The sequence below is a fragment of the Asterias amurensis genome, chromosome 9 (genome assembly GCF_032118995.1).
Source record: "Asterias amurensis chromosome 9, ASM3211899v1".
Taxonomy (NCBI): Eukaryota; Metazoa; Echinodermata; class Asteroidea; order Forcipulatida; family Asteriidae; genus Asterias; species Asterias amurensis.
The window spans coordinates 4,618,901-4,631,823 of NC_092656.1; the positions used below are offsets into that span (position 1 = coordinate 4,618,901).

The window sequence follows — 12,923 nt, forward strand, 5'->3', positions numbered from 1 at the left end:
TCTTCAATAATGATGTGTTCTTTTGAAATGTTTAAAGCAGTTGAGGATGAGATCAGATGTACAAAATTAATACAGTAAATATGTCTTAATTTTCAGAGATCTTTACAACTGTTAATATCCAATGAGAGCAGCTTCGCCTAATGTTTGTTTGGTGGCTCAGGCAGGGCCAAGGTCACCAGATTAGACACAAGTTCTAATTTCTAAACACTGTTTTGGAGAATCTTTCAACTGTACTTTAGCCAATCACCAGAGGGAGAAGAACGGAAGGATCCCTTGTATTAAGAACCTGTGAGAAGATATTGAGGAGAAGACCCTTTATTGTCACTCATGGCGGCTAGATAAAGACATTGCTCATTACGACTTTCTCTGTTTCGTTCATGGCAATCAGTCTGCTCGATTTGTTTCAATTTTTTGTTTTTATTTTCCCAATTTTATTTTTTCAATGTGCACAAAATATTGATTACTACTGGTGAAGGTTTGTGAATGAATGTATGCTACTATCTTCTAAGTACTTAACATGGGCATGGTGGTATTTATATGAAAAAATTTATGCAGCTTTAAAAAAAAAAAAAAAAGAGAGAGAAAAAAAAGAGCTTGTTTAGGCTGGAAATCTGTGCGATCGTCATGTAGTGTTTTAGTGCACAATTCGTTAAACTGAAAGTACACATCACGCCATACACATAATTCCTGCGTTATTCGTAAAAAAAAAAGGTGCTTTGCTTTGCGTGTATTTCAGTTTAAATGATTACATACTATGCATTCTGCACACTGAATTCCGGCCTTACAGCCTCATTATTTTTTGTTTGAATAAAAAGAAGAAAAAAACCGCTAACAACTGATATTTGTTTGCCTAATTTGAGGGGGGCTGATTAAACTACTGCATTGCCTTTTCAGCAGTATAATGATAACCCATTTGTAATGTAAAAAAACTTTGCCCTAAGCTATCCCTGTATTTGTAAACCCTATCAATTGGATTTCCGATGTCTTTATAACAAGTAAATCTCCCATAGTTTGGCCCCACTCTACGATGCAATTTGATTGCGTGAAGATTATTTTTAATGAATAAGATACTGCATTGGTTGTGCGTCAGAAACTTTTGTGAGATTGTCAAACTCCTCATACTTCTAATTCAATCAGCTCACAGTAGAGCATCACCAGACATGCAACTTTATCTTTTACGCAAACAGAATTAAAGTTAACTGCAGAGTACAGAAAACTTTGTGCAGAATTGTTCATTTTTTTCACTTTGGCATTAGAAAGAGGAAGCAAAAAGAAATCAGCTGATGGGCTGAAGTTGCATGCCTATATCGTCAGCAACAAAACATGAAAACATTCATTCAGGTGGTGTGCTTCTTTTGAAAAAGAAAGTCTGGGGCATTCCAATGAACTCTAACTTTTATCTTTTTTTTATCCTTGTTTTTGACGCCTCGAGGAACTACCCGTTATAAGTTTTTTTTCCTTTTTTTCCTTCTTTTTTCTTTAACACATCAACCAATGCTATACCATTTACTCCTAAGCATGCAAGGGGTGGTGGGATCAAAATAAAACACATGAGTAAATCAAAAATCAAAAGGACAAGTGACAAAGTAACTAAAATCAAGGGAAATTGGTAATATAAAAATGATAGCCTTTTAACCCACATAATTTCTTTTTTTTTTTAAACGTATGAGTATGCTAATTTTTCTGATTTATACTAAATGGTATGTCTCTATGTTTTTTTTTCTATTGAAAATGAATTAATGATGTATCCAAATTAATGCCATTTTGCATCTAATGAAGTCAGGGCACATGACTAAAGCTGTGTGTTTTGCAAGTCAAAATGAATGCCAGATTCCAGAGTGGCGCCCCGTTGTAAGAATTGTTAGAAGTAGCACAGCTGGCTATCCTGTTGTTACCCTTATTAATATACCAAATTCGTACCTCAATTCCATTTTTTAGAATAGTCATTAAGGAAAAGCGTTAATAGTATGATTTATTTTTATTAATTTTAAAGTATGATTTATTTTTATTAATTTTAAAGAATGGAGGGGGAAAAAAAGATTGAAAAGGTTGAATAACTCAAAGTTATTTTGATGCCAGAGTTGTAGAACAGAAAGATTCTAAGTACCAGAAAATATTTAAGTTTCAGATTTGTTTTTCTCCAGAGAGTAAGCAGAAATGTGCCCTGTCTCTAACCGATCCTAAACAATTTCTGGGGTGACAGTTTAAGAGCTTGGACATTTCTTGGCCATGTTTACCAATGGTTCATGGGAGTGAGGTCTCAGCGTTAATGAGAGACAAATGAGTTTACCAGATGGGAAACGAAAAGGGTTTTATGGTATGGAACGGGGGAAAAAAAATATATGACATATTCTATGACTGACCATCAAATAAATTGCTTCATGGACTGTAACATGCAACAAGGGTATCTCTATTTACAAATAACATCGACTAAATACCAGACCTAGAATTTCACAAGAGGTCATGTTGTAGCTGTGAGATCTTGGCGCTTCTTAAAGATTTTTAGCTTAGAACTTTTTAAAGATTCACTTTCCTCTGGACTTTCAAGGATGAAACTTCCAGGTCGGAAAAAAACTGTGATGTAAGCAGACTCAGCAAGACATATCCAACTTATTCTGAGCAACCACTGTCAAACTTCATCTTCAGAGCTATATATTGCCAACTTGTGCCGTTTATTAACAAAGAGAATGGACAGTGAAACAAACATCGACCAAATATTGTGTGCTTGGTCAAAATATGCTAAATGCAAATTCTCAGACAACAAAATAGGCCAGCGTTTCCGCCGGCAAAATAAAATCACATGGGACAACAGAAACGTTAGTATTGAACTTAAGAATAAAATGCAACTGCGTGGTGTTAGTTTTATGTGAGTGATGCAGATACTATACAATGCAAGCATTAATGATTTAACATACAAGTAGACACTTGGGCAGTGGGTTGGGGGAAGGGTCCTGATAACTAACAAAAACAAATCTTCTTCCAGACTGCGTCTCTGGACAATGGAATTCTTTGGTGAGAGATTGCTAAAAAAAAAAAAAATGTCTTCCAGAATTTCTTGAGTTTGTCGTAAATCTTAAACTGACGTATTATGTACCACAGTTGTTGTTGTTGTTACTGTTTTTGTTTGTTTTTTTTTTTGGGGGGGGGGAGGGGGGGGGGGACTGAGCTTGGTTATTGCTGTTATACGGGTAGCTAAAATGAATTGTTATTCTGACTGCAATGTTAATGATTGATTTGTTAATCGTTCATGGTAGTGGTATTATTTGGGTTTGATTTTGGGCAAGCATGATGACATTTCCTACTTTTGGCCCAATGGTGTACCCGCTAACCTAATTATGTGTATTCATTTTTTTTTTTTTAAGTAACCCTTCCAACTGCATGCCAAGCTAACATTTCAGGCACAGACCATTCTCCTAAGCCTAGCTCATTCAAAAAAAAATGTTAGGAAATAATGCTTAACTGCGTTAACTTCATACGTGAATAAAATCTAGTTGAGCAGTGCACTACGGTTGTCTCTGAAACAGGGATGTAATGTTACTTTTTTTCTTATTTTTTTCTTCTCAAACGTGAAAAACTCTTGTGACGAGGGTGATAGTTCGGATGGTGGAATCACATCCCTGTGTGTGACGTTGTGATTATGAGTCAGTGACTAATTGCAATGTTTTGATGCAGGAGAAAGATGCCGTAGCAACGTTATCAAAAAACTAAACTGACAAGAACATAATATAACATAGCCGCCATTGTGAGGTGTACAAAGGGCCTTACCTCCAAAGTAAGGGTCAATCTCGTTAGAGAGGTTCTGCCTTTGAGTCGTAGTCTTGCCTGGTAGGATTTCGTTGCTCATTGTAGTCGTTACGACCAGCCGCGGACTGGGGGACGGCGTTGAGTAACCCTCAGTGGTTTCTGGTGTCGTACCTATATATACAGACGTAGCAAGGGGAAGGGGTAGGAGTGGGTGTAAGAGATAGGGGTGTTAAGGTTAAAGCAATCGACTATTAAATCGAATAATTGTGGAGAAATCCTGTGCACAGTTTTGGAGGTTAGTTAGTTCTCAAACAGAAGGAAAAAGGTTACTCCACTCTCTCACTAAGAAGATGAAAATAATCAAGCATTGGATTTCAAAGAGTTTGTCGGTGCAGGTTGAAAGTTAGTGCACAGTAAGAATTACCTAAAGAATGATAACAGGAATACTTCCAGAGCATGTAATACCCAACTGATCAAAGTCACTCTAGTAAATTAAGAAATTTATCTCCAAGAATGATTACATCCTTGGGCCCTACAAGACAAGAGTCTCTATTGACAATCTGGTTAATCAAGGATGTCAGCTAAACTAATCAGAGGAAATCCGGTTTTTTGATTATCTACTAAGATTTTATAACTACGACATGGAGCTCTACAGAATCAAGTCTCATCTTAGAGCGGCTTCAATCTAAGTGTCTTGATATGTTAACTAACGACCAACATATAAGCAGAGTTGATTCCTAAGAACAAAGACAAATTCTCAAATACCATTCTATTTGATCAGAACGTCATGTTACGTACGTAGCAGGTTTTGTAATTTAGACCTCTTAGGTCGTAAGCATGAATTTCATAACTTAGCTGGGGTTAAATTTGTTTTACTTAACTTGCCTTAAACGTGTGCATTTGTTTTTAAAACTGAACCTAATAAAAAATGCTGCATTTCATCTTGGTATTACAGTGATATGGCAGAGTTAAGGATAAACATAAGCCTATAAGATCCAACATTTAATCTTAATTAAATTTGAGTATGGTTTGTATAATTGACAGAATTATTGCCAAGAAATATTGCTCCACAAGCTGCCTGTTCCTGACCAAGGCCCCCCTTCTCCTGTCCCTGCATAGCATGAGACCCTCTGAGCATGCTGAGGGTGGACATCAGTTTGACAAAAAGGAAGCGAGACGGACACCCTTTATTGATGTCGGACATCAACAAAGGTGAAATGTGACACTGAGGATGAAGTGGTGAATGGATTGTCTCAAGAGAAGTTTTACCGAAAAACTAAAGATTGTTTAATTCAGAGGGAGGCTTACATACAAATGGGCTGGTCCCCTCTTTAGCATTAATGTTCTACAGATTATAGTAAGAAAAGAAACCTGACTCAACAGACATGAACTTGAAGACAACGTTTCTGCTTTTCATGACAAAAAAGTTGACAAACGGAAGGGGGTAGAAATAATTCTACCTCACCGCCCAATTCCTTCTTTTGTACTTGCTACACAAGACAAAAGAAATCTGTTTTCCTTTGGAACAAGACTGAACTGTAACTGCTTATCTTTCCCAGCCAATTATATCCTATATACCAACTGTATACCGAGTGAAATTTGTCTAATTTACCCTTTCGATAATAGCCTAAGCCTTGCCTCTAAAAAGAGACTGGTTAGTTAAGTGGCCATTGGTGAAAAACTTGCCTAAAGTTAAGATTCACAAACAAATTTTTCCCATAAGTGTTGTTACAGCCTATGAAGCACTTTCTTTTGATATTGTGGTTATTCGTCCGTTTATCAAATCACGGTTTGTATAGACCATGTAACTTTTGTTTACAACAAGAGTGACCCAAGACATTCCATGGCATTTCCTGGCAGGCAAGATACTACACTGCTCAGTTGGAAAAAAAATTAAATTTGGTGTCATAAGTTCCACATAAATTCGAAAGTTATTAAAAAAACTAGCCAAACAATGTTTTGAGATGTGCCCCTTGTCTTCTTATCAAAAGTTGATGAGAAATCAAAGCAATCTCCATAAAATACAATTTACGAGGTGTTCGGGCTGTGTACAAATCCTGCCTGCCGGAAGTCCAGGCTCTGTGGCTCTTTTGTAAACATGTGATGTCACAGGTCAAATTGTCTATTGAAGAAGGTCTGGGTAGTCTTCCTGTCATCCCTAATTGCTACTAAGCAGATACTTGTTAGTTCACTACAAAGTGTTAATAGAGAAATCATTTCACACGTTAGTGTCAGATCAACCCAACCACGCCTACTATCTTATTGTAATCGAGGGTGATGGTAATGAAAAGACCAAAGACAAAGAGGGAGTGCCCAACAGTGTTGGGATTCGAAAAAGAGTCAGAATGGAAAATGTTCAGATCTGAAGATGGAACCAGTGAGGACTTTGAAATGAATTGTTGGTATCGAGGGAAAAACAAAAAATAAACTTGTGGATTTTGTTTGTATGTCATGTCTTTAAGTGGAAAATGATCATGTTGTAAACAATTCTTTCACAAAAATACTGGTGCAAAAGTGAACTTTCCTGATGTGGTGAAATTGTGTAGGTGGGACATCAGTATGCTCTTCCACATCAGCAGCCAGAGTTCTACCATTTGGCTTGTCGAAGTGTGACGGAAATGTGGAATTTACTTTATGTCAGCCCGTGTCTGAATTGAGGGTCTTTGGCTATGGCTTTTCTGCATAGACAGATAAAGCCATAGCCATGTCCTGAATTCAAACAGTGCTGTAAACTTGGTGGACTTGTTTTTGGGATGTGTAATGACTTGAAATGTATGATGTTTCACCACAAGGTACACGTAAGAACCTTCTTTCTGGTTTTTCCTTCTTTTTTTTCTTTTTTTTTTTTTTTTGGGGGGGGGGGGGGTGTATATTGAGCATCAAGCATGACCCCTGAGGATCTGAAGCCAAAGATTAAAATCCAAGAGCACCCAGCAACGCTCTGTACATGATGTTCATCTGCCCCCACATAGAACAGCAAAACCAGCAACAACAAAAATGGTACACCGACTAGAGTTAACTTTGCTTAGTGCGATCACAGGAGGAAAAAGGGTGCCAGACAGGTGTGTTCCAGACAGAGTGAGGCAAGTTTTTACAAAAAGAGAGAGATAAACTGCAGAGCATTGAGTTGCTCTACCTTTCTTTGCGGTTGTTGAATTAGGCCGCGTCGGCCACGACGTCGTCGCTCCTTTGGGTGGAACGGCCGAGGAGGTTGGGAGTATCGTGGTTGCCAGATCTACAGTTATCAGGAGGGGGGAGGATAAGCACACACAGTCACGTAAACAACATTCACAACGTTGAATATACAACAACCCGCATGCCGGGATAAGAGATGCAGTGTACGAAACGAAAAAAAGAATAAGAAATCATAGGTAGCATGCAAGGACGGTCTGTGCACATTTTACATCATGCATCTCAATGTGGCACAGAATTCCATATCTACAATACGATCCAAAGTATTAATATAATACTACAATTACATAAATCCTGTTGAGAAATGTCGTTATTAATCATATAAAATCAATCTAAAAAGTAACAAAATAAACGGACTAACCGACAAGCAGGCAAGGCAGGCAAAACGTAATTTCAAATAAAAAAACACAACACTTGACATAGTATCAAGTATCAAGGTAATTACAAGACATTTGTAATATTTCTGTCATTTACGCCATCGTTTAAGATACAATGTACAACATTTGCTAAGACATCTGATCCAAACTATACACATGAAAGTGTTTTTGTTGTACGTAGAGAGTGAATGAAGAACTCTAGTAGAGTGTGCGTCATGCATGTCTAGTGCTCAGTGAGCTGTGTAAATATACAGCAAAGTTTCATGAGTGTATACAACGATATGAAATAACCATACCCACATCCATTGCTTGAAACTAAGTCTGGTGCCCAAATAAAAAAGGAATAGAGTGTGATGTTACTATGGACCTTTTCGAAACCAAGGCGCGTGCTCTAGCTCAAGGTTTGGGATTGGGTATTGGAACAGTGTGAATTTTCCACATCAGACAGAGCCTAGAGCCTAAGCCAAGGTTTGGAAAATACCCAAAGTATTGAAGTGAGCACCAGTCTGAAGTTAAAAGCTTTTCAGTTTCAATGGTGAATGTTATCAATCTGTTGAATGTTTTGTGTGTTTAAAAGGTTTTAGTAAATTAAATTTGATCGTGTTGCCGAAAAACAAAAAAGTAAAGCTTCATGTATGCATATAATTTAAATCTCTCCCAAAGTTTTCGGAAAATTTCAAAGATTCTCACAAATTAAGTTTTAATAAATTTTAAAGATTTTTAAAATTTGTCCTGAATGAAAGTGACACCATAAGTCACAGGGCCGCAGATACATTTCCAAGTATTACAGCACAACAAACTGCATAAATTTTAAAAATCAGGCTTTTAGAAAAACATTATTTTTGGAAACATTATTTTTGGAAACCTGTTACGGATATTGCGAAAAACTCTACCCGCTTGTTAAAATGTTAACCAAAAAAAAATTAAAAACTATCAAATATAATTCTCAAATAAATTAGGGTTTGTTGGGTCAAAATGAAGTGTTATGGTAGAGCAAGTTATTGCAATGGCAACAATGGCACTGTAAATCTTTTAACTCACTATCACTTTTGTCATTATCACCTAAGTCGCCATCAGTGTCGCAATCCTTGCCTGCTTTGACGTCAAATTTAAAAATAAATACCAAAAAACAGAGGGAAGAATTCATCATTACGCATCGTTCAATTTCAATTCACATATCCAAGAATTGTTTTCCCTCAAATTTTGATTTCTGACATTGAGCACGCTTACAAACAAAGTTTGTTTATTATACAAATAAACTTGTTTTCTCCCTCATGTTTGTGTTGAAACACTGAATACAGGAGAAGTTTCCTTAGTTCCTTTTTCACAATTGGGAAATTTGTTTAACAAAACAATGTTTGTTGTTTTGACTTGAAAGTCCTTGACTTTAATTCTATTGTTCTGCCGTCAAACAATGAAACTTCAAAAGGCAGAGAGGGAAAACAATTCGTGGTGTTCCAACTTGCTGGAAGCGTAACCATCTTTAGTCGAGTCCAGGGGTTTCAAAAATAGAATACTGTGATCGGTTCAGTTACTTTCAATCAAAAGCCATTTCCTGTTTTTCACCAAACAACAAAATCGCTGAGCGTTTTCAGTCGGATTGAGTAATAAACTTACAATTTTTATGCATCGTTTTTGAGACAACAAATCAACTGCAATTAAGGGAACTAATGCATGACAAAATGAGCACTATTGTTAACTTTAACTACCAAGCTTCTGTTTTCTTGGCAATCATTTATAAGCGATAAAATTTCTTGATTTTATGCTTCAATGAATGAGCCGTGTTCATTCATGTGAAACAACACTACCGATTTTAGGCAGGGACCACAAGCTCTGTACATTGCATACATAGAGTCAGGAAAGAATGAGTACCAACAAGGCCACTCAGCCTATCCCATTTCGGTTCCAGGCTGACTTTTTCAACAATTGATTGACAACCCAAAAGTATGACAATTTCTTTCTGGGCGGTGCGCACTGGTGATGACTCAGTCTTTTGAATAAAAGAAGAGAAAGCATCACGTGGGCGCTTTTTGTTTGACGTGATGCCAGGCTTGCGACTGACGCCAGCCTTAAGCTTGACAGGTAGGCCTACAAATGTTATGGCACATGACTCTATTGTGGTAATGCCTGTTCAGAATTGAACATCGGTGAAAGAAAACTTGATAGAACTTAACGTAAATAGCTCCATCAATGAAGGCATTCAGGCCTGTATGCTTCATTTCAAAGGCGAGGGCACCAAGGCAGTTCAAAGGGCAAGGGCACCAAGGCATTTTCTCCTTGATAAAAGGCACCCTATGAAGAAATTATGAATTTTTACCGGAGCGTTTAAAGGGCACCAAGGCGTTCACCAGGGGGCATGTAGGAAATTGTCTTCATTGCCTCTGAGAAGTTGTTTCAGGCCTGGGCCTTCAAACTTCCATGTTACCTTAGCATGTATTTAACTTTCATTTGGCTGTTTCAACACTTATTTGTGGAAGGGAATCATTTTGTTATGCAAATTCCAGTGTATCGATCAACCAATCACAATGCTTCTAATGGCCCCTGAACAAAAATAAAAATGGTTTCACTTAAGTGCAACCTCATACCGCTATTCTCAAAGTTACATTTTTTTGTAAAAGGCTTGGCATGTTGAACTCATGCAAATCAAAAGAAGAAATAACAAACTAAAAATCAAAACTAAAATAATAGCATCACTGACCAGTTTCAACACAGGGCTGTGCCGTCGGACAAAAACACTCCCCTGGGGTGGTTGTCTGAGGAACTGGCACTGTAACATGCAGGAACGAAAGATACAGGGGGAGGGCCGAGGAACGATGGGAGAGCCAGCAGGGAAATGGGGACGGGGGATGAACCCAAATATGCAAGCGAAGGGGATAAAAGGAATCAGGGGAGAAAGGAAACAAATCAATAGGCAGGCAATGAAAAATCAACAACAAAAATGGGAGAAAAACCTGAGAAGAGGTATGGATTCCACGGCAAGGAATGATGTTTTGACAAAACTGCTTCATCCTTATCTGAACATTTTGGCTGAAATATATATGATGTAATTATGAATTTAAAAGCAGCTGATGCTTTTTAGGTTTAAAGCAATTTTTTAGCAAAAAAAGGTTTCTAAAAATGAAAGTCACAAATGACCCTTTTTCTATCAAAATGTAAAGTGCAGTTCTAAATGCATAATGTCATTGTCAAGCACATAATTTGAGATAAAAAATGTAACATCCAAAAACATTGTCATCATTGTCAGTTCCGAATTTGTTGGAATCATCAAACTCTGTCCAAAAATAAAATGATTGTCTAAAACCTCTTGACGAGGATAAGAATTTTTTTCCCCGAGTCCTGCGCCATACCTCTACTCTAACCATACCTCATGATTCCAACATAAATTTCCCAAACATAAATTGCACGTTTTCATGCCACTGAGTTTGCTTGGTATCACTGTAAACAAAGTATCACTAATGTGTGATAAAGTTTTGGTTGTTACTGATAACTTTTTCCTTTATCGGTTTTTGTTTTCTCCGTTTGGTGGAATTGGAGGTGTCACAAAAATGCAATTTGTGCAATTTTGCATTGACTGCAAGTGGTCACCATTTTACAACCACTTTTCTTTTAACTTTCCAATAGTTTGTTTTTGTTTTTTCATTTGCGGGAAATTTTAGGTGCCACAACACTGCAATTTTTGAAAATTAGCAATGACTGCAAGTGGTTACCATTTTACAACCACTTTCTTGTAAAACTTCTTTCCAATGTTGTAGATTGATGTTGCTTTTTGATAAATTACAACTTCAGTACTTCAGGTTAAGGAGAATACAAATGAGATAGTTCTATTTGTAAACGGTTTGAACTTCATACCAGCAAACTCAGATTGTTTATGCTACATTCCCAGTGCAACATGACGGCAAACCGAAATGCATTATAGTATTTGCTACTACAAAACAATTTTCTTAACTTAACTTGTGCAAATTAAAACAACAAAATAACTGAAAGACAGTGTATACTGACATAAATTTCCTTTTAAAATGCTACCCAAATTTTCTTCTTCAAAGCTCAGATGGAATGGATCAGAAATTGTAAGGCATACTGAAAAGTATTCCCCTGTGGGGAAAATTACAAATGTTGAAACTGAAACTCAGGGCCGCCTGTTTTACGATTTGGATGTTCAAATATATGTTTTGAGGATATTTTATTGAGTGATAGTGAACACTTCAATTAAAAATTGCTTCAGTACAAGGATATTTTTTTCAGGGTTTGGGAATTTTTTCTTTTTTTCTCTGTTTGATGAGGGAGTGAAGTTGTTGAAGATCACAGGTTTTTCCTGAATCTTTTCAAAAACTTTGTTGTAACTGACAATTTATGTTTGAATTCTATTAATTAATGAATTTATGGGACATTTTGTATAAGTATTTTCTTTCCCGGGAAGTATACACTGTCTTTATAAAACATCAGCAAAATAAAATAATTGTTTCATTGTTAACTGTTTCCCTGTAGCACCATGACAGTTTTTACTTACAAAAAGAAGGTAAGTTGTACTCCTTGCATATTTTTTATATCAAAATTTTACCAAGAATTCTTTACTTTCTGAAATACAAAATTGCTCAACACCATAATCAGGAACTGCACAAACTTGAACCCAAAAGTAAGTAAAAACTGTCAATCGCTCTTACGGGAAAATACACAACCAAGCAAAATAAAACAAAAGTATCACCATCGATCTAACAAAAATACTCTAAAAACTTCTTAACAATAGCATGCTGGACAAATAAAAAATGACTAGATGCAAAATAAAAAGTACAATTCCCGCCCAAACTAAACAATGATAGCGGATGATAAATGCCAAGCCTATGGGTTTAAAGCAAGCATGGATGTTATGTCCCTATGATGAAAACCAGGCAAAAAAGGTATAAAACCTCCGCAGTGGTTCAGGATTCCTTTACCTGAACAAGAAATAGCTGTTGTTGCGACAATAACTATAACAAGATGGGAAAATTAATTTACAATGTTAGCAAAACATCAACTAGAAGACGGAACAGTGGGCAACTTCAACTTGGCAGCCATATTGTTTTTGTCAATTTCATAAAGCCTGTGAGCAGAAAAAACATACTAAGCACAGACGCTTAGCACAAACTGGTTGCGAATGGTGCCACAATCGTTTTCTGAAAATGTTATTCAGTACTTTCTATAAAAAAATAAAAAAAAAAACCCAGCGTTATGAAATTAGGTCCAGCCTGAACTGAGCATGATTTGGTTTGGCTGTGGCTGTTGGCTTAAGTAGCAGTACTTCAGTATAGGCAGATGCAGTGATCTAGCCGTAGCCACAGCCAGAGATGCAGTGATCTAGCCGTAGCACAGCCAGAGCAATCCATTCTAACACAGCCTGAATCTCTCTGCTCAAAAGCTCAACCAAACTGTAGACAAATCTTCAAAGATGGCTGCCGTCGCTTTTTATACAAACTGGGATGGCCAGAAAGTGAAATGCTCAAAAATGTACCCTCAAATTAATATCTACAAAAGAACCTTTTAGTCATTAACTTTCAGATTTATTAAAAACAAACAAAGCACAACATTAATTTTGAAGCTTCATAGTACAAGAGCTTTCTAAGGAAGTTAATAGTG

General features: G+C 36.8%; 1 protein-coding gene across 1 annotated transcript in view; it reads right to left on the bottom strand.

The window, feature by feature from the left end:
• LOC139941326 (semaphorin-1A-like) overlaps positions 1–12,923 on the bottom strand; it is a 66,894-nt gene that overhangs the window by 16,324 nt on the left and 37,647 nt on the right. Inside the window, exons 15-18 of the mRNA XM_071937760.1 lie at positions 12,218–12,277; positions 8,355–8,405; positions 6,881–6,979; positions 3,766–3,915 (exon numbers count right to left, since the gene is read on the bottom strand). Of these exons, the coding sequence (XP_071793861.1) occupies positions 3,766–3,915; positions 6,881–6,979; positions 8,355–8,405; positions 12,218–12,277 (360 nt within the window). The remainder of the gene's footprint in view (positions 1–3,765; positions 3,916–6,880; positions 6,980–8,354; positions 8,406–12,217; positions 12,278–12,923) is intronic.